General features: G+C 50.2%; 1 protein-coding gene across 1 annotated transcript in view; it reads left to right on the top strand.

Annotated features, from left to right (window-relative positions):
• The window catches only part of Dlgap2 (DLG associated protein 2), a 496,365-nt gene that overhangs the window by 278,367 nt on the left and 190,870 nt on the right, over nt 1-27,128 (top strand). The window contains exon 4 of the mRNA XM_090353712.1: nt 24,949-24,981. Coding sequence (XP_090209838.1) covers nt 24,949-24,981 — 33 coding nt within the window. The remainder of the gene's footprint in view (nt 1-24,948; nt 24,982-27,128) is intronic.

Raw genomic sequence — 27,128 nt, 5'->3', positions numbered from 1 at the left:
ATGTGGTGACCTCATGTCCTCCCATAGAGAATGTCAACTCCTGGGCAGGCCCAGCAGGTCTAGTTGTGCCTGGATGTGGTGACCCCGTGTCCTCCCGTAGAGAATGTCAACTCCTGGGCAGGCCCAGCAGGTCTAGTTGTGCCTGGATGTGGTGACCTCACATCCTCCCGTAGAGAATGTCAACTCCTGGGCAGGCCCAGCAAGTCTAGTTGTGCCTGGATGTGGTGACCTCACGTCCTCCCGTAGAGAACGTCAACTCCTGGGCAGGCCCAGCAGGTCTAGTTGTGCCTGGATATGGTGATCTCATGTCCTCCCATAGAGAACGTCAACTCCTAGGCGGGCCCAGCAGGTCTAGTTGTGCCTGGATGTGGTGACCCGTGTCCTCCCGTAGAGAATGTCAACTCCTAGGCAGGCCCAGCAGGTCTAGTAGTGCCTGGATGTGGTGACCTCATGTCCTCCCATAGAGAATGTCAACTCCTGGGCAGGCCTAGCAGGTCAGTTTCGCCATGAGCTTGCCTGCATCTAGCACACCTCTGCTCCAGAGCTCTGCAGGCAGTGAGAGCATGCATGGATACAAAGTAAGCTATTACAATAAACACACACACTGGGGGAGAGAAACCACTGGGGAATACCAGGTTCAACTGATCAGTATCCTGCCCTTTGTGATCACCGATCCAGAGGGTGGCCTGGGAGGTGCTGTCCGCCCGCTCAGGTCTGCGCTCTGTGCTGCAGGGGAAATGCCACCACCAGGAACAGACATGATCCTGGCTGGGGCACGGGGAGGGGATGGAATGGAACGTGCTGACTGGTGTTGACGGATGCTGGCTGCTTCTCTAGCGCCAAGAGGCAGACTGGCTTTAACTGGTCTTCATTCTCAGTTCTCTGCTACAGTCCCTTGTTTTAATTTCCTCTTTGGATATTTCAGTGCCTTTCTTTTGTGTGCCTAGGATCCAAGAAGGATTCATTCCGTCTCCCGACTCTTGCTCCAAATTCTGCATGCCCTTTTATCATTGAGCCCAGCCCAAGCCTTGTCCCTGGTTCTCCTTTACTGCTTCCAGACCTCATGAGAATTCTGCCGCCATTTTATCTCTTCAAGGGCAATCTCTAACAGCTGTTTGAAAATGATTTATGGTGTTTCCATCTAAGCTGCAATGTGTATTCATCATCAAACTGTTGGTCTAGGTTCTGGTTCCTTGGGGGGTGATGTCCTCAGGACAGTGGGGTTGTGCTGTTCTCTTGCTGACTTTATGCTGCTGCCTCTTCTGACACTGGAAGAATGGACCCACCCGGGCCTCTCCTGCCTCCACCCCAGTGTCATTCCCTGGGACCCTCAGTGGAATGAACCAATTTGACAAAGCCTCAGAAGAGCCCTGTGAAAAGCCAACCTTAAGATCTGATGAAACTGTAAACAGATGCCGGAGCTGTGCTCAGATCCACAGAGCTTTTGCTTGTATCTGCAGCAGCTGGTTTTGCTAGCTGAGCCGGGGAAGGCCAGGCAGACCCCGGCGTTACCTGTCTGTTCATTAGGACTGAGTGATGTCCACTTCTGTCTCTATTGTTATTCCTGCTGCCTTCCATCTGTACAGCATGGGGCCTTCAGCTCCATGGCTGTCCTAAGCTCTGGTGTGGTTTTATTTTCCATGTCTGTTCCTGTCTCAGCTTGAGGAAGGAAAGGGAGTGGGGGACAGTGGTCAGAGACCAGAGGAGGTACAAACTCTGAAGGAAGACTCTACGTTGTCCAGAGTTCTTCTGATGATAGAGATGCATGTATGGACATGTACATATGCCTGTGTATACATGTATATTAAGGAAGAATTGACAGCAGGACAGAGGCTTAACAGGTCCAGGGCCCCAAAACTGCTCTTTATCTCGAATTTGATTCAGATTGTACAACTTCAGGGTGAAGCCCAGGCAATGTTTGTAAAGTCCCTGCCATGCAGGAAGGGGTAGCCCGTGTCTGTCCGGGCTCCATCGGAGCTCTCATTCAGCAAGGCAGCCTGCTGTACCTAGGGCCCTCTAGGTCAAGCCCCGTGAACTCTGGTCAACACTGTGTTATCAGCTGATCAGTCTGCATCCTGGCTTCCTGTATGTTTCTACTTCAAGATACTCTATACAATATCCACTGCTGATTCAGTGGTGCCGAGCTTACCACCACCACCACCACCACCACCACCACCACCATAGCTCATGCTAAATGGAGCCTCTCCAGGGCTCCCACTCTCCCCACAGGCTTGCTGCAGACCTCTCATATTTAGGAGTGCTGTGCAGGGCTGTAATGGAAATGGCCACCAGAAGCGAAGGGCCAGGCGCGGTGCCCAGCAGCCGATGGATGCATGTGCGCTGTCAGCTGGGCCCGGGGAAAGCTCTGTGTCCGAGCCCACGAGGGGCACTCACATACCCCGACTGCCACCACTCAGGCCCCACTCAGGCCCACAGGAGCCATCACCATGGGGCAGAGGCTTTGGAGCTCAAGTGAATGCTAGTTAGCATTGTGTTTGTCGGCAACTGAGGAGGCTCAGATGGACATAGTGAGAATGTCACATAGCATGAGACTGTGCAGGAGGGTAGGGCGTGGACCTTTATCTGCCTTTGCCGACTTGGACACTGAATGCCTAGAATGAAATTCTAGCTGAAGTGGGCATCAAGCTTTCTGGAAATAGCCAAGAATCTGTCACTTGGGTTGTGCTGCAGCCATAGAACAGAAATGAGGACTGAAGAGTCTAGTGTGCCAGAATGATCTTCCTTAAAAGGCCAGCGGCCAGGGTCCCCTGCAGGGCCTCCCTTCTCCAGTGAAATAAGTACAAGCAAGCTCCAGCTACACCGAGATGTGGGGAAGGGCCTAAACCAACGCCCTGGCGGAGTCTCCAGGAGCAGGTCTGCTGGGATTTCCTTTCTGAAGCCATCCCTAGGCACAAGTGCTGCCGGAAGCCCCTCCCTCCCTCCCTCCCTCCCTTGTTCCCTCCCTCCCTCCCTCCCTCCCTTGTTCCCTCCCTCCCTCCCTCCCTTGTTCTCTCCCTCCCTCCCTCCCTCCCTCCCTTGTTCTCTCCCTCCCTCCCTCCCTCCCTTGTTCTCTCCCTCCCTCCCTCCCTCCCTTGTTCTCTCCCTCCCTTGTTCCCTCCCTCCCTCCCTCCCTTGTTCCCTCCCTCCCTCCCTCCCTCCCTTGTTGTCTCCCTCCCTCCCTCCCTCCCTTGTTCCCTCCCTCCCTCCCTCCCTTGTTCTCTCCCTCCCTCCCTCCCTTGTTCCCTCCCTCCCTCCCTCCCTTGTTCCCTCCCTCCCTCCCTCCCTTGTTCCCTCCCTCCCTCCCTCCCTCCCTTCTTCCCTCCCTCCCTCCCTCCCTTGTTCTCTCCCTCCCTCCCTCCCTCCCTTGTTCTCTCCCTCCTCCTGTGGCCATCGCCCCTCCCTCTCCCCCCTCATGTGGTGATGGTCTCCCCAGCCACTTCCAGCAATGGCATTGTGTCTGGTTTCTCCGTACATCATCCTTCAGTGTCCAGCACACTGCACTCAGAGCAAGGCGTTTCTTTCTCTGACCCCTCCTTGCTGGAGCCCTCTGGCTGTGGGTCCTGTCCCGGGGCTGCCCGGTCCACTGGGTTGTCAGGGCACTGGAGGACCACTGGGCTGTCAGGGCACTGGAGGACCACTGGAGCAGGCTGTCTTCCTGGCTTCCCTCTCCACTCATGCAGCCTACTGCACATCTCAGTTCCACGTGTTAGCCCAGGCAAGTGCTTCCTGTGACAGTGACCCAGGACGTGGGTTTACTAGTGTGCGGACATTTTCTCTTTCATTCTGAGAGGTATCATTTAATCTTCCTTCCTGAATTATGGATTAATTTTAAGACACACTGTATTTTAGGGTGTTCTGTAATGGCTGATTATAACATCATAATCATTAACTCACCCACCTCCTACAACTAATGAGCTACATATTTTATATCCTCATTAATCAAATGTGGTTTAGCTAAATCAGAATCCAAAGTGAATGCAGTACTGAGATGCCCTGTGGCTGCCCCTGGCTTCTCACAGAGCTTCAGGCAGTGCTCTCTGTTCCCAAGACCTGGCCCGAAGCATCTGAGGAGCAAAGGGACAGATGCTAACTAGATGCCCAACACTGAGGCCCGTCAAATGACAAAGGCACTGAGTCACCTTGCGAGGTACTGTGATATGTGAAAGGCACCCCGAGATGTTTTTCAGGAACTGGGACTTATCTCCTGGTGCCCTAGGTTCTAGTGGAGAGTTTGGGGCACTCGTGCTGCAGCCCTCGTTTCTTTGTGCTCCCAGAGAGCTCTGGACAGAACTTGTCAGGCAGCAGTACGCAGCTGGCTGTCGTGATGAGTGCGCTGATTACCACCAAGTTTCCTTCAGGCGACAGAGTACCCAGACATGCTGAGAGCCTTTCCCGGTGTGTGCCCCACCTTCCCATGTCCCTGGTCCTGACACACTTTTATCTATGATCTTTATGTGACTTTCATTTTCTCATTTGAAAGCCTACCTAGCATGTAAGAATTGTAAGAAGAATTTTATTTATATCAAAGAAGAAAAGGGTAACAGAGCCAAGAGTTAAAACTATGTAAAAAAAAAAATCCTTATTCTTGGCCATGTTCCCAACCACATCTACAAATTATGTCTTTGTTCTCCTGTCACCGTGATAAAATACCTGTTATTCTCACATAGCCTAAAAGTTGTCTTCCCAGCACATCACAAGGCATGTCTCTGTGCAGGAACCAGACTGGCAGTGGGGAGCCCCCAGCCCCTCTCTCTGCTGGCCAGCAGGCATGTCTAAGTCCCCTACCTGCAGAAAACTCTGGGCAGAGAGGCCCCCTGCATCAGTGCTTCTCAAGGTCTGAGGTGCCACAGGAAGCTGGCCTGGGGCTCCACCTCTCTGGCCAGGACCTGACAGAGGGCAGAGCTGTGACCCTCAGACCAGAGCCCAGCTGGGGAGGAGCTGATCACATGACCACCGCTCATCATGCTCAGAGCCTCCGCTGCCTGCCCCTGCCTTGCCATGTTGTGCCTTGTACATTGAGAATAAACAACACAATGCAGTGTCTCTACCCCTGAGAGCAGATGTCTCCAGAAGAGAGGCATGGCAGAGCCATGGCGGGAAGGATGGCGGGTCTGGAGACTGAACAAGTGATAGCAAAGCTGCTGGGGCCTTGGAACTGAGACTCTCTCCCTCTCTCCCTCCCTCTCTCCTTCCCCCCTCTCTCCCTCCCTTGCTCTCCCTCCCTCGATCTCCCTCTCCCTCCCTCTCCCTCCCTCCCTTCCTCCCACCCTCCCTCCTTCTCTTCCTCTCCCTCTCCCTCCTTCTCTCCCTCTCCCTCCCTCCCTCTCTCCCACCCTCCCTCCCTCTTTCCCTCTCTCTCTCCCTCTCCCTCCTTCTCTCCCTCTCCTTTCCTCCCTCCCTCCCTCCTCTTCCTCTCCCTCTCCCTCCTTCTCTCCCTCTCCCTCCCTCCCTCCCTCCCTCTCTCTCTCCCGACTCCCCCTCTCAGTTCTAAGGACAGAAGCATGTGGGAATACACTGGGCCCATGTCATGTTCTGGACAATAATGAGGCTCCTTCAAGGGTAGCTTATCTTTATTTCTGTCTCCTTGACACAGATCATTTACATCAGCTCAGGAATGTGGGGCCATGGAAGATGAGGTGGGAGAGAGAGAAAGCAATCTAGGTGGGAGCGGGCATGAGAACAAGGGGCTCGTATGGGCAGGAGAGTGCAGAGAGAGATAACTGTGGATTTACGAGGCTGAGCTAAATTATAAATGGCCTTAAGTGCTGCCAGCCTGCTCCTCAGGTTGGACTTGGTCCCAGAGCCCTGGTTGCCTGGAACAGGAGCCGCAGATGAGAAGCTCTCCAGGAGGATTCATCTAGCAGGGCCGGCAGGTCCCCCCCCCCTCCTGTCTGGCCGTTTGTTTGTTAAATGAAGCTGTAATTGCAGTCATTAGGGTCTGTGCTGCATCATGAGGCTTCAGACCTCCTCTGACTTCATGTGTCCTCTGGTCTGTGGGGGGTGCTTCCCTGCACAAGCTCCCTCTGTCCTGGAAAGAGGCATTATTGTACCTCCTAAGATGGGCACATTTTATATTGATGCTGTAAAAGCAGTGCTCTGCCATCAGCCTGGCTTTGATGTTGGTGTGGGTGCATCCACAGCGGAGCCACGCAGCAACCTATGCACAGGACTGCCACCCACCTCCTGCCTCCCACAGTGCTGAGTGTGCCTGCCCTTCCAGTCCCCATGAGAGCCACCCTTGGCCCCCCCCCCCCGCCTTATAGAGACCTGGTGGAATCCCCAGAGCCGCATCCAGCACACGAGCAGCAAGCAGATCAGTTAGCATTCTCAACAAAGTTCTCCATCGAAGTTTTAACCTTTGGTAGGCACCGCCTTGTGGAGCGTGTGGATGTGACATTCTGTGGCTCGCAGCAGGGAGACCTGAGGGTGCTTCTCCACCCTGGACAAGGAGCCCTGGCTTTCCAGAGGGTCTTGGGCCCAGGCTGTGGGCACCCTGCTGGGTGGCCCTGGGCCAGACTCTCGGCGATCTCCTCTGCACCCTCCCTGTGTCCTGCCTGGCTCAGCTGCAGCTCTTCCCCTCTCCGGCTCTGGTTCATGTTGATCTTGGACGCCTGGCCTCCCTCTTGTCCTGGAGCACTACGGGCTCAGCCAGCTCCTGCCTCTCCCTCTCCTGTCCCCAGCATGCCTCCCCTCTGCCAACATCTCACTCACATCAGCTTCTCCATGGCTGGCAAGTGGGAAACAGATGTTCAGCCAGTGTTTTTCTGGTGAGGAGCTCAGTGAACTGGGGTCAGCAGGACGTTTCAGTAGTGCTTAGTGAGCCCCTCTGTGAGGTGCTGGGAGGGGATTTTGGCAGTGATAAGTTAGGTGAGACTCAAAGGTCTCCCCTGCACTATCTGTGTCCATAGGAGAGCTGAGAGCCTCCTCTCCCTCCACAGTGAGGGTACAGCCGGAAGTCACTTGCCCTCACCTGAATCCAGAAGGGGGGGTCCTGATCTTAGACTCAGCCTCCAGAGCGTAGGCTTGTAATGTCTAAGCTGCATAGCCTGGGGTATTTTGTGGCTGGAGTTGCCTAATTCACACAAAGAAGCAGAAGGAAACTAGAAGGGGGACCAGCAGCCAGTGCAAGCCCCGTGTCCCAGAGCCCGCTCCCCCAAGCCCTCCCAGTTCCCTTCCCAGAGATCACCCTTCACTCATGTCCTGTCTGCAAGTCAAGTGTCTCTTACTGATTTTATGATTTGCAAAAGCAGCATCCTGACACAGGCCGATGGGACTGACCTTCATAACTGAAAACCGTCTTCCTGAAGTTCACACATTTTTTGTGTCTAAGACCATATTTCCTTTCTAGTCTGCTATTATTTGTGCCTGTTTTCTATTAGTTTTATCCAGCCTTTGTAATTATGCCTATATATTTTTTCAAATAACCAGCCTTTGATATTGGTGTTGCTTTGTCTGGTATTTATTTATTCACCTCTAGTCAGTCCATTTCCCCAGGCCAGCATCAGAGCAGCAGGCCCCTCCAGACAAGCTGGGGGCCAGAGAAGGAATCATCCTGAAGGCTCAGGGTCCAGGGCAGGGAGGGAGCTGTCCTCAGAGCTGAAGGCTCAGGGTCCAGGGCAGGGAGGGAGCTATCCTCAGAGCTGAAGGCTCAGGGTCCAGGGCAGGGAGCTGCCCTTGGAGCTAAATAGCAGAAGCCCTTTCTGAAATGCAGGTCAGCTCTGCTCTAGTTTGTCTGCTCCTGTGGCTGGCTGGTGTTCCACCTTGTCCTTCAGTGTGCTCAAAGCTGGGTGTCAGCAGACCCTCTGACAGGGCCCATCAGACCCTCAGCACCCAGCAGAGTGAGTGGAAGAGGTGAAGAAACCTAGACACCCATTTAAGTAATTGAGGAGATTTAAAGACAGCTGACTTTTAATCTCCACCCCCAAATAACAGATGGTCTTAGAAAATTTTACTTGTAATTTTTCCCTCCTGGTCAGATAACAGTTCAGGTTTTACAGCCTATCTGCCAGTTTGACATTATTATTTTAGAGTAACCACCTCCTGGGTTGTCTTTCCTTAAATCTCAGCCTGTCATTCCATTTCTTCCATCTTCTACAGCAGAAGTCCCTCAAGGCACAACTGCTGTGTTTGGTTTACATAAAAATAATTACTACTATTCTTTTTTTATTATTATTATTTTTACCTGTCCTGTGCCTGTCCCTGAGCCTCTTTGGGCTTAAGACTAGCTCTCTATCCCTTGAGCCACAGCACTATTTCCAGCTTTTGCTGAGTAGTTTATTGGAAACAGGAGTCTTATAGACTTTTCTGCCTGGTCTGGTTTATGAACCAAGATCCTCAAATCTCTGCCTCCTGAGTAGCCATAATTATGGATGTGATTCACTGGCACCTTGTTTCATCCTCATTTTTTGAAGATCTTTTTTCTGGGTTCTTATCTCTGGGTTGACATTTATTTTACCCTCAATTTTTTCATATATTTTTATTGTAATTAGTAGAAGAGTTACATTATATTCACCAGATAGAAGGTACGTTACTTCACAAACATTGATACCCTTTCTCATGCCTTGGTCCCCATTTCCCTCCCCCCACCCCCAGCCCTCCTCTTGTTTTGCCCCCTTCCCTATCCAATTTCAAATAACCAAATACACATATATCCAATATATCAGATAACAAAGTGAAATACTGTACAATATGAGATAACCAAGGGACAGCAAAAGAGACAAGAGATAAGATAGTACATTAAGGACAACAATCACTCATTATATGGCTTTTTTTGTTTTTTCTTTTGGCTTTTGTTTTTATATCCTGGATGTCCTTTCATTTAGCATCATACTATATGGCCTTATGTATCTAGGTTTTGCTCTATTGTAAATCTCTGCTAGGAGATCCCAAAGTTTACCCTCAATTTTAAAGAGAACAGTTTATCATGTTTAGATGTCAGTGACTGCTATAGGGGTTTGGAGAAGCCTGTGTGTGTGTATGTATGTACATAGGATGTCTCATATATGTGTGTATACATGCACATATGTGTGTGTGCTGGTACTGGGGTTTGAATTAAAGCCTCGACACTGTTCATTCACTTTTTTTTGTTCAAGACTGGCCCTCTATCACTTTAGCCACAGCTCTAGTTCTATCTTCTGGGTGGTCAATTAGAGGTCAGAGTTTGCAGGTTTGCTTTCTCTGGCTGACTTCCAATTTCCATCCTCAGATTTCAGCCTCTGAGTAGCAAGGATTACAGGTTGTGAGCCACTGGTGCTGGCTGTCAATTCTGTTTCATTCCTTATAGATGATGTCTTTCATTAGGAGTCTTTCTCACTGCTTTGTTACTAAAACCTGCATATGGAATTATTTCTGCTTTTCCCTTTGGTATAAATTCTGCTTCTCCAGATGGGGAATGTCTGACTTTCAAAGGTTCTGAAAATTTCTGGGATATTTTTTCTTGACAACGAAGCCTTCAGGACATTTTTATTCTCCTTTAAGGACCTTGATTGGATTTCTATTAGGTCTTTTCATTCTATCCAAAGTGGATTTTAATATGTCCTTTATTCATCAGGCATTCCTAGGATGCAGTGTTCATGTTATATAAATCTTCTGACTCTTTAATTCTTCCTCCAGCTGTGTCTAACTGATGCCCACAATCTCTATGAACTTCACGTTCCATTACTAAAATGTTTACATACATAACCTCATTTCCATCACAAGTATTTTGATTATTTTGAGCAAATTCTGCTCCTTTACCATTGCTGAACCTGTTATTGATTACACATCTCATTTCTAATTACTTACATCTACTTTCTTATTATTCTAGTGGCAGAAGTCCAGAATTCTAAATCAGATGCTTTTAGATGCAACTGGATTTTGCTTTTATTGTGTATTTGTCATTTTACATTTTTGCATTATTTTGACACATGAGGACTCTAGGACCCTAAGTTTGCATTTCCCCCATCTTTTGGGATGTCTGCTTCCATGCTTGCCCAGCCCAGATGGGGGTGGGGTGGGCTGGGCTCACAGGAACTGAGAGCCAAATGTCCCCAGGGCCTGGAGCAGGGGTCTCCCCAGAGCTTCAGGTGCATCGTCCTGTTTGCTTTATTTCTTAACTAATTCTCCCCATTCAGTCTTGGCATTGTGACCAGGAATTCAGTCTCAGCACACTGAGCACGGTCTCAGGAAATGCTTCTCCTCACAGCTCTGGCTGGGGAGGGAGCTCGTCCTTTAACACAACACCACAGGCAAGGACAGGGCAGCACCATGCTTCATGCTTCTCATGCAGCACCCTGACATGGTAGCGCAGGGCAGCAGTGGAGCTGCAGCCCATCTTGGGCCTTCCTCCTGAACTTAGATGAGTTATTTCCAGTGGACACAGACAAGCCTGTTCCCAGTGCTGGGCATGAATGAAGCCTGGGCTGAGAAAGCAGCATGGGCTTTGGGCAAAGGTCAGTAAATGAAGGTCGCGGCTCTGCCTCTCTGGTAGCAAGGGCTGATGTGGATGCTGGCCCCTCCCACAGAAGGGGGTGCCCTTCCCGGAGCCCCATCACTGGGGAGGCTTGGGACAAGTCTGCAGTTTCCCGCTTCCAGTCGGGGATGGCTGCCTGCTTACTCTTTCTGTGAGCAGCTTTGTTCTAAAGCTGTCACAGGTCAACTCATTCGTGCAACCGTTAGTCCTGTCTCAGGAAATCTCTGAGTGAACTGGTCAGCCGTGGCTGCCACAACAAAGTTCTACAGCCCCAGTGGCTTTGGCTATACTGATCCCTGTCCCCATGGTCCTGGGGCAGGCTGCATTGTCCTAGGCCAGCTGCCTTGGCATGGCCGCTCAGTTCTGTGTCCCTGGGAGCTCTTTCCTGCCTGTACATACACTGTCTCCTTCTCTTCCTCAGAGGGCACCAGTCCCCGGACCAGAGGCACTCTGCTGGCTCCATCTAGCTCCTGCTAGCTCATCAAGGCTCTGTCTCTAGACAGTGTCCAGGGCGAGGACTGTAACATGGCCTGTGGTCACAGCTGGTACATCACACTAGGGCTTCAGGTCCTCTGGATGGAAACCCAGAAGAGGAAACAGATGGTCTCCCCGGGCCATCAAGTGCCGGCTGTCCAGTCACCTTGCTCTCCATCTGCACCTCTGCCTGCTCAGTCACCTTCCCTCCGGCTACCTCCTTTGCCCAGGCATGCTGGCTCCTCTGCCTCTGGAGTGCGGGCTTCTTCACGCGATGGCAGGATATACTCCTGGGTCCATTCCTTTATTCGCCCCTGTCTTAGAGCAACAGTCCACAGTAGATGGGATTTCTTGAGTGTAGGCTATACGGGTGAAATGTCTTTTAGTGTTCTTTTGGAACAGGCATTGGCTCCTGTGGAACAAAGGCTTCCACTGAGGTCCCAGACACCAGAAGGAGGTATGTCTGAAGTCACAGGCAGGAACAGCCGGTGAATACGTCTACTGCCTTGGACATGGAAACAACACAGTGCCTAGAGCCCAGCACAAATGCATCAGGATTCTCTCTGCTACATAGATGAAAGGTGCAGAGAGGAAGAAAATACCCTGGGATCATGCCTTCGTATTAGCCTTCAGTCACTATACCGGAACATCTACAGCAGGCTCCCTGTATAATAAATTTATTCAGCTCCTGATTTTAGAGGCTAAAAGTGAGGTGCAGAGAGCATGGTGCTGTGCCTTGACCAGATTCTGGGCCAGTGATGTCAGGAAGTTTTGTACTCTGATATTACCCCTGGCTTTGGCGAAGGGCAGAGCCTCTGCTTTCAACTGGGTGCCTCAGAGAGCCCATCTCAGGGCACTCTCGCTCTCATCACTTGGACAGTGAACTGTTAAGCCTGCATGTGATATCCCTGCAGCTGGGCCCAAAGGTATCTGAGGAATAATGTGTGGTGAACTCGAAGTGTGCACTTGTCCCGGGCCTGCATTGAGCTCAGCCTGCCTTGAGCTCAGCCCAGCCCACGTACAGCTCAGTCCAGATGGCAACCTAGTTCCCAGGAAGAAGGCCAGGGTGATGGGACCTCTTTCCACTGTGTACTGACACATCTGGATAGAGAAAAACCAGAAAAAAAAAGAGAGCAAGCAGTTCCTTCCAGACCTTTCCACAGTCGCAGCGTCTCTACCTTCCCAGGCAGAAGGGCCTGCAAGTCTCCTGGCCCCTGTACTCTCCACACTGGCCATCCTGCCATGGCCCTTAGGTTGGGGCTTTTCTTGCCCCCAGGCCATGTTGTAGTTCCAGATGTGCCATGAGGTACTCCATTCAGGGCAGGTATTAAGTCTGAATTTGTTATGATTAGAAGAGTGGGGTGTGTGTGTGTGTGTGTGTGTGTGTGTGTGTGTGTGTGTGTGTGTGTGTGTTTTGTCTGTTTTGTTTTTGTCTGATCATGGGACTTGAACCCTGGGCCTGGGCACTGTCCCTGAGCTCCTTTTGCCCAGAGCTAGCACTCTATCACTTGAACAAAGCCACATTTCTGGCCTTTTCTGTGATTAACTGTATATAAGAGTCTCACAGACTTTCCTGTTCAGGATGGCTCAGATCTCAGCTTCCCGAGCAGCTGGGATTGCAGGTCTGAGCCTCCAGCACCTCGCTTAGATGAAGTCCTTCTTTGACTATAGTCGAAGAAAATCATCTCAAGTATTTTTCCTGAGATGAGCTGTTACCTTGCACCGTTGACTGTTCTGTTCCTTGGATCCGGAGTGGTCAGGCTGCCATGTCCGTCATTGTGAGCGTGCCATGCAGCCTGCCTAGCTTTCCCAGTCTGGTTTCCTGCAGAGCTCAGCTGGGCCTGTCCGGGCCTCTGCCTGCGGGAACATGAACTTAAAAATGTAACCTAACCCAATTTACTCCTTTCTCAGTGTCTCATGGAAGTCGTAATCATAACAAAATGAAAAGGGGTGGGGGGATCTAGATCCATACAGGGAATGGCAAACGTCATCCAATGCAGAACTTTGAGGCATTAACACATGAGGTAAAGCTGAAATTATCGGGAGGAAGTCATTACAGAAGGCTGTGTTGTTTAGAAAACAAAACTATCACAAATTGAACTGAAAAGTGAGATGAAGGGCTTGTGAGTAGGAAGGGGGAAATTTAAATGATAACTGTGTCTCTGTTGCTGTTCACTAGTCGTTTTGTCTGTGCTGGATATGATCAGGGAGGTCATTGCCCATGGGCATGTGGCCTGGGGACTCACGGCCCTGGGGACAGGTGCCGGGTGGAGCCTGGAGGAGGCCTGTGCTGTCCAGTCTGTGCTAACAGGGATGGCCGGCCACACTTCCTCCTGTGTGGGAGAAGAAGCGTGCGCCCGTGTCTGCCGGGAACTGGTGCAGCAGCCGAGCCACCTGGGCTGTACATCAGATAATCAGTGGAAAATCTCCATCCCCCTGAGTCAAGTGGCGACTGCTAACGTCCCTCACTTCCTGTGTCCTCACCTGCGTGAGTTAGGCTTGCACCCAAGTTCTGGTTGTTGGTTTTGAGGCAAATATTTAGCAAAAGAGGCCAAATGGGCTCTGGACTCCTTTCATTGTCCTGTCTTGAATTCTGAGCACCCTAATTGTTTTTAACTACCCAGTGTTGCTCATTAACTTTCTCCTTGAACTGTACTTCATGAACATCATTATCACACAATTGTCTTCTTTCTCATTGTTGGAAGTAAGCCAGCCTCATCTACCATGAAAGTCTTACTTTCCTGAACTTGATAAAAAAAAAAGGTAAATCATAGTGGTGCTATTGGGGAATGCATTCTATTCTGTCTTACTAGTTAGGTAATTATTTAAAAGAATGAAACAGCATATGCACCTAATCTCTGATGAATGCAACTGTAACCCCTCTATACATTACCTTGATAATAAAAATATAAATAAAAAATTGAACAGCACCTCTCTATGCCTTATGAGGACTTACTCAGTACAGTGAAATGACGCATAGTGGCACTTCTTCATTTTTAACCAGTGACTATGCCAAAGAATTACTTCTACTCAATTAGTGGGTGGATGACATTTCTCTTTCCTCTTCAAGATGACTAAAAGTTTAAAATATTAAAGCAAAAACTATTACATAAGAAGGGCTGCTTGAAAAAACTGGTCTCCAAGGAGGTACTGATCTTTGCTTCATTTTTCTCTTTTAAAAATATGAATTAAAAAATCATATGTGGCTTAAATGCCAGAGATGAGGCACCGGCTACATTTTATAGAAGAAAAAATTGACACAAGGTTCACTGAGCCCCCTCCCCCAGCCTTCTTTTTAGAGGTTTTGGTTTTTGGGTTTTGGTTTTTTGTGGGTCATGGGACTTGAACTTTGGGCCTGAGCTCTGTCCCTGAGCTCTTTAGCTCAAGGCTACCGCTCTACCCCTTGAGTTACAGTGCTACTTCTGGTTTACTGGTGGTTAATTGGAGATGAGTCTCAGGTCCTTTAATGCCCGGGCTGGCTTTGAACTGCAATCCTCAGATCTCAGCCTCCTGAGTAGCCACCACATCTGGCTTTCATGGCGGCTTTTGTAGGACCCGCTGTCTTCCCTAAATGGAATAGTAAAACAGCTCGCTGACATGCTGTGTGAGAAGCTCACGAAACCCAGCGTGCCCCTGTTGTTCACACCTGCCCACTGCGCAGCAGCCAGCCCTGAGTGAGATCATTAAGAAACCACAGACACAGACAGCTCTTTGAGACGCAGGTGCATGGGCTGCAGGTGGGGATGGTGGCTCATGAGCTGGGTGGGCCTTCATGTGCTCACAGTCTCTGCCCCCATCATGGCCGCTTCCGTGGTCTGTGCATGTCTGCCAAGTGTCTGAATACTCCACCTAATTCCTAATCCCCCTTACTTTTTTGAATAACTTTATTGAGAGACATAACATGCAATCTTATTTACCTATTTAAAAGGTTCAAGTCAATGCATTTTAGTGTATTCATTGTTCTGCAACCATTACAATTGAATGTCAGGATGTGTTGTAATCTTCCAAAGAGGGCCTCACTGACACCCCTTCCCAGGACCTCGCCCGTGGGTCCCTCTGCCTCTGTGGCTTGCCATGTGGACATGTGTGTGACGCATGTTGAGTACAGCACACCGTCTTCCACAGTGCAGTGTGCCCCGTTCTGTTCATCTGTGTTGGCTGGTGGGTGTGGGGCTATTTCTACCTTTGGATGCGTCATGCCACTCTGACTACCTGCCGAGGTGAAGCAGGTCTTGACTGTGGTCTGAGCACCAGCAGGCTTGCTTCCTCACTGTGGCTTCCGTGCATAGGCCTTGAAGTCTGATCTCTGTCAATAAAAATTCGGTGCCTCTCAATCTACCTTCTGTGCAGCGCAGGGAAATATAAACATGAGAGAGCACGAGGCTCCCACAAGGAACTCTCTGTGGTTTTAGACACACAGGATCTGCCTAACTCGGGAAGACATGAAAGTGACATTGGATCTTCCACGTAGTGGCGTCCTGCAGGCTACCGTGTGTGTGCATGGAGGGTGATGATTGTAATGAGCCTGGGGGTGTAGGACAGACAGCACGCTTTACGATCCTGAGGGTCTCCATGGCTGCTAAATCTCGAGTGAGCATTTTGCCTTTTAGGCTGAAACATTAAAGAGTCCTTCATGATTGCCTCTGTGGGAACAGCCAAGACTTTCTTTTCTGCAGGGAGGCCTCCTCTTGTCCAAAGTTCTGAGATGTCTGTGCTCTTAAGTCTGATGGGTCGGTGTCATAAGGAGGAGCAGAAAGACCCCAGTACTGCCTGGTATTGTGGCACAAGTCTCCCTGGCGCCTCGTGGGGCGAGTGTGTGGATTGCACACACCATCTCATTGTAGAGCCCTCTTTGTGGGATAAGGCCACTGCAGGGGCAACTTCAAGTATTCATCCAGACGTGTGTGTGTGTGTGTGTGTGTGTGTGTGTGTGTGTGTGCGCGCTCCACAGCCCGCTGTAATTTGGCCTAATGGGACTTAATTTGTTTGTAAATAAACTTTCCTAAAGGGAGCATCATAAGAACAGAAAGCACGTCGCTTGTCTTACATAAAAAATCAAAAATTAATTAACACGGGAGCACTAATTAGTTTATCCAATTTGCAGTGCTGTGGGGGTGTGAGCAGCCTGGGTAAGGTTGGGCCAGTGGAGCTGGAGATTAGGAGTGGAGAGCAACACAGGCACCAGCTGAGAAGAGGTCTCCGGGCCAGGCGTCCCGTGCAAGCCCTGGGGCTCTCCCGCCTGGGGGCCCATGCCCAGGCTGGGGGCCATTCTCCTAGGGCCCCTGTGCCCAGGAGGCTCGGGTGTTTCCTCCCCACTTTCCATGCCCTGTTGTATCCTGTTTTTCTTTGCCGGTTCCTGAGCTGTTGGTCTCTCAGGAAGCTGTACTGAGCACTTACCATGGGCAAGGCAGCAGAGCCCAGAAGTTGATGCCCTGTGAAAGCCAGCGGGGAGGATGCGCCAGAACTGAAAATGGAGCTAACGACAGCTCCTCTGGCTCAGCTTCTCGCTCCTCTGTGGTCCAGCTTCCCTTGGGAAGCCTTTCTTGGCAGAGTTTGTGACCAGTGTGCAATTCCATGTCCTGGCACTCATGCATGTGAATACTGTGTTGTGTCTGCACACACAGACGCACGCCTTTGTGCTTGGCCCTAGGCTTCACACTTCCACCCTTGGATGCTTGAGGTCCACGCGGAGAGCATGCTGCATTTCCTGACAGGGTGGTCACTGGCCTTCAGAGCGGCAGCTTTACCCCTTCAAAGAGAAACAACACAGCGCTGATTGGCACTGGTGGATGGCCTGGTCCTGGAGGCTGAGCTCTCCAAAAAAAGGCAATCATTATCTTTTGTTTGGTTAAGATAGCATCTACCCATGTAGCTGTCCATGGTCCTGTTCCAGACACCCAAAAGCAGAGATTGCGGGCAGGCGCCATGGGCTCGGCATCATTATTTGGCATTCTTTTGCTCTGAAAAGAGTTGTGGAGCAGGATTGTTGTGTGCATGCATGTGTGCGTGTGTGTGCACATATGTGTGTGCATGCACACATGTGTGTGTGTGCATGTGTGTGCTTTTGTCCTACTTGGCCCAGCAATGATTATTTTTCTTCTTCTCTCTTAATACATTGTTATTCGCTTTCTACTTTCTTCTTATTTTAAAAACTAGAATAATTCAATAGCTCTTTGAAGTTTCTTTGTATGGCTTTCTCTATTTTAAAGTCAGCCCACATACCATGTCTCCACTTGCATGGAGCTTGTCCATTCCCACAGCCGTGGCCAAGTCCACCCCGAGGCCTGCCTAGGACTGCTGGGCTAAACTCATCCCTCTGCCCCTCTCTCAGGCCCATTGCCTACCAGCACCAGAGAAATCTTTAGAATCAAGTTTGTTTCTTCTCAAGCAAGCTTCCATCCTGCTTGATTAAACCACACTGCTGGACGTTGATTTTGTTTAAATACACGGAGCGCACGCCTACAGGCTCCTTCACCCAGCACTACATCACACACACAGCTGTGAGGTGGCTGGCGCGTGCATGTGTGTATATGTGCATGCCTGTCTATGCTCTGGGCACGCGTGTCTGTCTGTGCTGCAGCCCTGCAGCAGCACATATGGTAGAGCAGTGCTCAGGCAGTGACTATGGGAGATGGGAGGCACTGAGGGTCACTCACACTCTCGTATGTCTCAAAGACTGAGGACAGGCAGAGATATAATCTTCCAGGGCACTGAAATTATATTGTAGAAAGATGCTGTGGGACTATATAGGAGCATAATTAATCATAGTGGAGTAAGAGCTGACATTCTGAAAGGAATGATTTTTAAATACATCTTAAGGAACAGATAGGATTTGAACCAGTGGTGTTGGGACCACGGGAAAGCCACATGCAAGTGAATGGAGTGCAGTTGCTACAACCTGCCATGCACAAAATGAACTCAGAATGGCCTGGGACACAAGCCTAAGAGTGGAGATGAGGAACCCACAAAGGCTTTAGTTTACCCCTCCAATAGGTCAGTTTCTTAGTTTTGGCACCAAAAGAGTAAGTGACAAAAGAAAACATAGACCAACTGTTCTCAAAGTAAAAGACTTTGGTGTTTGTGTTTACCATTGATAAAATGAGATACCACCCCACAGGAAGGGAAAAGTCTTTCAAATCACATGTCTACAAAAGTTTGATACCTAGATATTACCAGGTATTCCTGCAACAGTCAATCATGAAAAGTTAAGAGCAAGCAGAAGGTTTCAGCGGGCATTTCTCCACAGACAAAATCACTGTTTACTCATGAGGGTGCAGTGTGGGGTGTCATCAGGAAAATGAGGATCAGGACCCACTTTCTTCATCCTATTCACACTGGCACAGCAGGGCTGACACACTGTGAGCATAGGCACCCACACAGACACTGGGAGGTGGCCTGGCATGGCCTGGGGACTTCCCCATGGGTAGCCTCACAGCCAGACTGGGGAGGACAGAAGTGCCTCCAGTCCCTGGCTTCAGGTCCCTGCCTCCATCTGCACCAAGAAGGAAGGCTTTGTCTGAGGATGCAGCTCTATGATGGAAGCAAAAGCCCTCAGCATTTTCACTCCTATGTGAAGTTGGGGTGAAAACATGGCCTGCTCTATGCATGTACATTCTCTTAACTAACCTTCAACTCAGGTGAACAGAGCTGGCTTACTAAGGATTGTAAAGGTGTCATGGTTCCTTATGGATATAGAATTCCTTCCTGTAGACATCTTCAAAATACCTTGTCACTACCTCATCCTATGTGTTTAACTTCGTATTCAGCACTAGAGGGCTTTGCCCAATTAAACTGGTAAGTTTGAGGGAAACTCTACCCAACTGAGGAGTCCAATCTGGAAACGTAGAAATGTCCCCAGGGACCCTCGGAAGACCTGGAGCCACTCTGTCTTGGAGCACAGTAACAACTCCACCTCCCCCATACTTCCTGGGTCCTTCTGCTCCCCAACTGTGGCTGCAGAGTCCTGAGGTCCTCGCAGTTTCTTCTTGGCTCCTCTCTCAAGGACAGCACAGCATAGCCCCTGAATTTAGGGACCAGGTTGCAAAATTAAACATGTTTGGGGGAGTCTGTGTTTTTAATTATCATCAGCTCTCAATATTTCTGGCTCCATGTGAAATACTTTCTGCCACCTAAAGCCATTGCAAACCCTGTGAAACATTAATTCAAAACAAATTGAAAATTATTTCTAAAAACCCTACCTTTTCTCAAGCAAGTCTAACTGCTGTTCATGTTTATGCTCTGCCCACTTATGCCAGAAATGCGACAAGAAAGATTGCAATAGGTTAAAAAATAGAAAATACCGAAAGTATGGCGGCCACCGCCTGGTGAGGGCTGCTTCACTCCATCTACAAGAGCTCTCCGCGATGAGCTGGGGCCTGACAGAGAAGTAACAGCCGCCTCACAGGGCAGTAAATCACGCGTGGCCTCCGTCCTGTGAGCCCGGCTGTAATAAACGAGCACCTTTTCACAAGCAAAGGAAGAGGCTTAGACATGAGTGGAATTCTGCTGACACTTATGGAGCAAGTGAAGGGCACGAGGCTGACGGGGAAGGACACGGGTGTGGGATCGGGGAGGGAGGGCTGGCCAGGCAGGCCCTGCCCGGAGCACACAGTCTCCTTGGCGCATCTCACAAGTCTCCTTTATCTTGACAAAATAGGAGAATTAGGTCCACTCCTCTGCGTGTGATCAGATACAGACATGAAAATAATGGAATACCCTTTATAAAGCACAAACAACCACTGACGCCATGAGCACCCCATCCATGTGAGGGGCATTCGGCGCCTACACATGCATTTTGTTTCTGTCTGCACACACATCTCTATCCATGCCAGTCTGCTTCGGGTATGTAAGAGAACTTGATGTGCTTATCTGTACAGATGGGGCCGTATGAATCTGCTAGGTAGCTGCATGTGCACGCATGTTTGCACACATGCCCATGATTACCTGCCTGTAGGTAGAAGTCAGATGAGCGGCAGGAACTTGTGAGGGGCACTGGGATGGCACAAAGTCCAGGTGTGCTGTCAGGATTCTAGCATCCAGCCATCAGATAGGAGCTGACTGTGGTAAGCCATAGTCCTGTGGAGACTTCTTCCTGAATGGGGAGAATCCTCTTGAGCCAAGATGACTGCGGGGCTGAATCTGTTCAGGTAGAAGGGCCCAGCCTCTCCTTGGCATGCTCATCAGAAGACAAGGACTCTTGCTCAAGGCCACAATCCTAATCACAGGACCTCTCCACCTGTGCACAGGCTACCCTGTCCCACGTGGCACTGCAGCCAGCAGTTGTTCTGTGACCTGGCCCATGTCCTGTGTGCCTAGTGTTTCTTCCATGCAATGTCACACCTTCTCATGCTCTGACTGGTTGGATGGTACAAAATCCAACACTCACAAATGGTGGGATCTGGCTATTTGTGGCCATGTGGGGTTCGTGTGTTGGTGATGGGAAGCGCGGGTCTCAGCTCTCAGAAAGATACCACCCACAAGGCCTGGGTTCTCACAATATGTCTGTCCTACAGTGGCAGCACAATCCCGAAGAGATTCTGATGTGCTTCCTCATGACCTGAGCTTCCTGCCTTTAGCCTTATTCATTTGCTGATTTCCATGTGTCAAAGAGGACTTCACTATGAACACGTCTTCCCCAGGAGGCTGGCACTTACCTGCCACTCAAGGGGCCTTCTGGCCCCGAGGCGCAGGTCTTTCCTCACACCTGCTGCTCACAAACCCAGCCTTGCCTGGTGCACCAGAAGGTACCTGGGCTCAAGTGCATGCCCAGGCCACCAAGGTCCTACTTTGTCCTTGTCACACTGTGATTGTCTCTCCTCTGCCAAGTGGAGTGATTCTTTAGAGTAATAGCAAATGAAAGCCATATTTACACTGCTAACATGTGCCAGTTGGTCAGGATGTGTTAAGTTTGCTACAGAGACATTTACACCATTATCTAGTCTTGGAATGGCTCTCTGAACAAAATCTATTTCTATCCCATAGGTAATAAAATTAAGTTTTCTTTTTATTTTGAAATTAGAACAAAGTAAATTGAGATGGTGGTGATATGGACAGCCAATGCTTACTTCGTTCCAGAAATACTTTTCCTTTGTACATAAACTATTTGCAGCATAAAATTGCTTTTCAAATTAAGAATTAACATATGTTTACTGGAATTTTCACCTCATTTTTCGTTCCTCCTACTGACTCATGTTCCCCTTCACACTGTTATTACCATTCCTTCCTAGAAAAAAGTCCCCATCCCACCTGCTTTTCATGTTAGATCCTTGCATATGCATTTATGAATATACATCACCAGGCATCATAATGTAGCATTAGCAAGTGTGCCCCTGCCATAATGCCCAGCTCTCTGTAAATATTTATTGCATCAACATGGAAAAGTACCTATTTGCAGTGAAAAGCAGATGCAGTGTTCTGCATCTGAATTCTGTGTTCTGCTTTGCTCTTTCTGTGTATCCTAATGTCTGGTAGGTTTCCACCTGAGCTCAGGTGACTTCCAGGTTGTGTGAGTTATGATTTATTTACCCTCTCAGCTGTGAGCAGCCAGGGTCGACCTGTTATGTTAAGTTACGTGGCCACCTTGTCACGTGCTCGAAGTACCTGTCGTGTCACTGTCATTGTATGCCCTCCTACTGAATGGTCCTGCTGCTGCGCTGTCACACAGCCTTGCGCCCTGTGGTCTCATGGCCATTGTGCATGCCTATACTGGTCACATCATGAAATCACATCGCCATGTGGCTTTTGGGTGGCCACACGCCATGCTGAATGTCACTGTCCCATCTCCACAAAGGCTACCTGGCTGCTGAGCACGGGCACTGGCTCGGGCTCGGTGGTGCCAGGGTAGCCCCTGGCCGCTGTTAGCTGAAGACACTGTGGGGGTGAGCAGATGCCTATGGCCAGAGACCGGGGCGCTGGCGGCCTCCAGCACTGTGAGGGACGCGGAGGAGGGACGCGCTGGGGACTCGCCCTCCCTCTCAACGGCCCCTCTAGAGGGGATGGCTGAGTAGTGCATGGTTCCACGGCTCAAGGCAGGCTGCATACATCACCTCCTGTCTCATTCCTAGTGTCTGAGCCTTGAGCCGCCTGTGCAAACCAGCACAAGGCATCGCTGTGTCCCACGGGGCCAATGGCACCTTCACCGTCAGAGCTCAGGAGCCTGGCTTCCTACTGGTTTGGCCACAGTCCTGGCACCTGCCAAGGCTTCTCTTGAGCAGTTCCAGGTGAGCTGCCTCATCACCCTCCCCTTCAGCTGCCACCACCTGAGCCCTCCAGGGCCTTGGCAGGGGATACAGTGCCCAGGCTGTCACCAGGACAGGACAGGACCTGGCATCCTGTGCAGAGCTGTACTCTGCCTCTTTAAAATGATGCCCTTGTGTCCAGTCCCTCCATAGACAGATGCTTGGAGGTTCGTGGGGACCAAGTGGCCACCCTTCCTTCTGGAGCTCAGAATGCGGCAGAAGGATGAGTTCTGTGTGCCATCCCAGCTGTGGCTGTGGGAGTGAGGGACGGCTGTGCACCTGCGTCTGGCACTGTGGACCACACACCTGAGGCCACAGGGATTCCCCTGTCCTGAGTCATTTAGCCTGTTCCTGCCGTACCTCCTACGTCACACAGGAGGCCACACTGGCACTCAGCAGCCCACAGAGATCCTGCTGCTCATTTTTAATGAAGTTCCTTCTACGAAAGTGGTGACCAGTTAGATTCTGTCACCCTGGCTCCGAGGCTGGGAAGCCTGAGGAGGAGCACAAAGCAGGGGCCATATCCAGCCACAATTTTCTCAAGCGTGCATCATGCTGGCCACTGTACCCATGCCACGAGTGTCTCACTCCATTCCTTATGCCATAGCTCAGAGGAGAGTTAGAGTTTCAAGCCAAGTTTAGAGGGCTGAGCATTTCTGAATCTGGATTGATGGCTGCGTGTTTGCTGGTCAGGTGATGTACCCCTCAAGCTACACCCTTGGCGCTCTAGTTATTTTAAACAGTAAGTTCTGATTTATTTGTTGGGCTGGACTGGACTCAGTCCTCCTGTTTTACCCTTCCTACACAGCTGAATGACAAGGGTGTGCCACCAGACCCAGCCTTTTGTGGACTTGATTGCCAAGGCATGCCTGGAATCATTGTTCTCCCACACAGCCAGGATAACAGGCCTGGCCACTGGGCCAGGTTGGGATCAGCATTTTGTTCAGCCTCTGGATCTCATAATCTGTTGGGAAGTTGTGAGCCTAAGCCTTTGAGTGGCCACTGTCTTGTCTTCACGCGATAGGTCCATAAAGAGCACACTCCCCATATTTCCCCAGTTGTTTTCCTAGTGAGTCACAGCACAAGAAGACTCACAGTTGGGTTACCAGAGCAGATACAAAGTGCGGATTCTGTGGACGGTGCCTGCTGCTGCCTTTGGCATCGCTGGGTCACCTCTCTGGGTCCTGGCCTTCCTTCCTGGTCACCAGGCTGTGGCCTCCATCACATGGCTCTTGTCCCCATGATCTGTCTTCCCGCCCATTTCCAGAAACCTAGACACTGCTCTTCCTATTCAAACCACACTCGCTGCACGGGTTTGGTTTCATTTTGTTTCCTCCAGTGTTTTCTACCTTGTTGTTGATCCTGCTTCTCGATTTCACACCCCTAATCCTGGACATTATTCCATTTCACCCTGACCTGCTGCTTCAAAGCTGTTTTATTCCTTAACTGTACATTTTCTACCCCAAGGAGCACTGTACTTTATGTATTTCTATTCATATCACCTGGTGTTCCACACTCATTTATCAAAGCGGAGAAAACTTGAGTGACAGGTTAGCCCAACAATTTTTAAATATCAACCTTTAACACACATGAAGCAAGTGCGTGGTGTTAGAGGTAATGTTAGTCCTGCCTCCTCCAGGAATGAAGCTGAACGTAAACTCCCCCACCCTTGCCTGAGCCTCTGCAGTCTCCAGCCATCTGGCTAAATAGTTACTCTCCCAAGGCCTTCTTCTGGGGAAACTGCTGGTCCTTGGGCTGGATCAGAACCTTGCACTGGCTCCTCATGGGATGTGACCCCTTTGTAGGATGGTGCCCATCCTCTGCCCAGGGTGCGTGTCTTTGAGGGGCATAAACCTCTTTGCCCCAGGATTCTGGCAACAGATTCAGAGAAGCAGCAAAGACCAGGAATGGCAGTGTGTGGGGTGGGGGGCTTTCCTCCTAGAGCAAGAATCACCCAAGCAGATGGGTTTACCTGGGCTGTTCGTAGGTCCCAGCGAAGGCCCCGTGGTTAGGTTTGGGAACTGTTCATCATGTCACGGGTTCCTGTGTGCAGTGATGGCACCGGGGGGAGGGCGAGGGTTCTAACACTGTGTTCTGAAGTAGGCTCTCCAGGCCCACTCTCTTGCTGAAGCAGTCTGTATTAGTGACCTGGGGATTGGCTGGAGGCCTACTTGCAGTCTAGGGTTCCTGTCATCCTAAGAGCTCAGGGGCAAGGTTCCCTGGTCAAGCCCTACAGATGAGGGGCCAGTGACTGGCACAGAGCCCAGGTCCACCTGGCCCCAACACCTGTATTGTTTGCCAAGCACACCAGCAACTCTGTGCCACACATTTCCAGAAGCCACTGTCCCATGAACCCTCCCAGTCTGCAGAGCCATCTGCAGTCACAGGGTTCAACCAAGTCTGCAGGCGCTACTGTTTTCCTACATGGTTATATATTTGTGCTCATATGTTGTTGTGCCTGAAGGAGATGTAACAGAGTTGTAGTTAAAGTAAAGGTTTAATATTAACATGAAGTAATAAAATAAACCATTCTTATTTTGTCAAAGTACCTTGAATGCATTGAGCCAAGCATAATGATGAAAAAGTATTTGAGATGTGTCCATGCATATTTCTGTAGATTGTACCATGTAAGGCATTTACCAGTGGTATTTTAAATCAAGGCCATGTCTGCAGGGGTCTCTGGGCTGTAGATCTGGAGCTGTATCTACAGCCCTGGCTGCTGCCTGTTTGCTGGTGACCCACATCTATGGACTGACTGACACCTCTCTCTCTCTCTTCTGCTTTCAGAATCCCAGTGCACCCTCTGTGGCGAGCCAGAAGGTGAGTACCTGCTTTCCTCAGGGCTGCCCACAAGGGTGGCTTACAGGTTGCATGGATGGCGATAAACTAATGCAGAAAGCTGGGGAGCGTGAACGTTGAAAATGTATACTTCCTGGTGTTTGATGGGAAAAAGCGAGCATCCAGAGCGAGAGTTTATCTCTAAAGAGAAATTGTAACCAAATTATAATATTTGTTTTTTCTCATGTTTCGGTATACAAATTTTAGCCAGCTTCCAACAAATAATAGATATCAGTTTGTATCTACTGGCTTTAAATGTATTAGACACATTAAATGAGACCTGGCAAAGCAAGTTCTATCTGTTAGTGACTGAATGTCAAAATATGCACAGGAAGTCTGGCTGGCCTCAGGGGGAGGAGCCCTTTGTAATTTAAATTCCAGCACAATCCTCCTTTCTAAGCCTCACTTGGAAGTGTAACTCCGGAGTGGAAGCTTTGTTACTACATTTCAAAATAGTTACAGACGAACTGACACAGTTGCAAGAAGCAAGGAGGAGAGTGAAGAGCCCATTAGCAGGGACCCGGGAGATGGGCTTTTGATTATGTGGTCTGCTTTCATGAACTATTTTGCTAGAAAAACAGCCAGCTTTGAAGTCTGTGGAGCCAGGTCATCCCAGCAGCTGCCTTGGGGTGAGAGTCCAGCTGTCCCACCTCCCTGGCATAGGACACCCTACCTGCCAGCTTCTAGCACCTGGGTGTGGGAGAGGTGAGTCTGCTCTCAGGGCTGACACATGGCCCCACTGCACAGTCACCCCAAGCTGGAACGCAGAGACCATAGGGACAACTCGCAAATCCCATCAAACACTCGGTCTCCTGGCTTTGGTAGGAGGCTGGAGTCATTGGACTAAGATTTCTGAATTTGTTCTGCCACTGGGTAAGTGTCATGCATTGATGGAGCCATTGCAAAATCATCACTTAGATTTTCGTCCTGAGCTTCGTTGTCCTTTGGAGTGTCCATCTCTGGTCCTAGTGTTTCAGAGGCAGAATGAAGGTCTGAGCAGTGGTCTCCTTGGCATGAATGTCCTTGTCCTGGGGGGCGGAGAACTTGCCTTATGTCCTTTGGTACGATTTTCTCTTCCATGCTCCTCCCGCTCTGGCATAGTCCTTGTGCCTGGGCTTTGTGTGCACTGATTGCACCAGGCATATTGGAAGTTTCCAGGGTGCTGTGCAGAGAAGGCACGTGGTGCTTGGACAGACCCATTGCACTCTGCTTCTGTTTCTGAGATCACCTGTCTGTTCTGCAAAAGGCCATGCACTGAGCGAAGCTGCCACCAGTTGCTGGTGCCAAGGGCAGCCTGGCTGCGCCAGAGGAGAAATTGGGGTTGACTGATGTCATCCCTTCCTGTGAATTGTCCTGCTCAAGGACAGTGGGCCTAGGGAAGACCCAGGTATCCCAGACCAACCTGAAATGGCCATGTTTTCTGAATGGTGACAAAGGAGTATCCATATCCATACACTGTGGCCCCAGCCAGGAGCCCCATCCTGGAGGCCCAAGGGGTCTCTCCATACTGGCTGCGTGATGTTCCACATGACAAAGGCCAGCCTGTATGTAGACATGGCAAAGGAGAGGGAAGAAACAAGTTCATGACTGTGCCAGAGGATGGGACCAGCTGCAGATAATAACCTCGGTAGGAATAGCTCCAGCTGTGCAGCTCGAGGAGACACTGAGGGTGATAATCTGGGGTTGGGGTAGGTAGTGGCTGAGCTTGAGGGATGGGAGGGGCCAGAGTAGGGTGAGCTGGTCTACCTCCCCCCTGCCCACAGGGTTCTCAGATTCGGATATGCAAGGAGAATTGCTCCAAAAGAGAGGACAGCAGGGAAGCTGGGACCAGGTCTCAGCTGTGCTTTACTTGTCAGAAGCACCAGTATATGAATATTCATACATTTTTAAATCATTTAAGTAATTAGTCTAAGTGAGAGCTGGCCGGGTGCAGCGAGTGGAATCTGAAATCCGCATTTTTGTTCAGTAATCTGGCAGCATCTATGACTTAACTCAGAAATGAAACTGGTGCCAGGTATACCAGGCTGCCTGGTCACCCTGGAGCCCACTCTGGGCAGGCATGCCTCCCTGACACGGCCAGGCCAACCCCCGGGACTCCTGTCAGAGGCTGTTTACAGCCTGCGGCAGCT

This window comes from Megascapheus bottae, chromosome 20, assembly GCF_031878675.1.
Source record: "Megascapheus bottae isolate mThoBot1 chromosome 20, mThoBot2.hap1, whole genome shotgun sequence".
NCBI lineage: Eukaryota > Metazoa > Chordata > Mammalia > Rodentia > Geomyidae > Megascapheus > Megascapheus bottae.
Note: the sequence above shows the minus strand (reverse complement) of the source record. Positions and strands in the feature narration are given on the sequence as shown.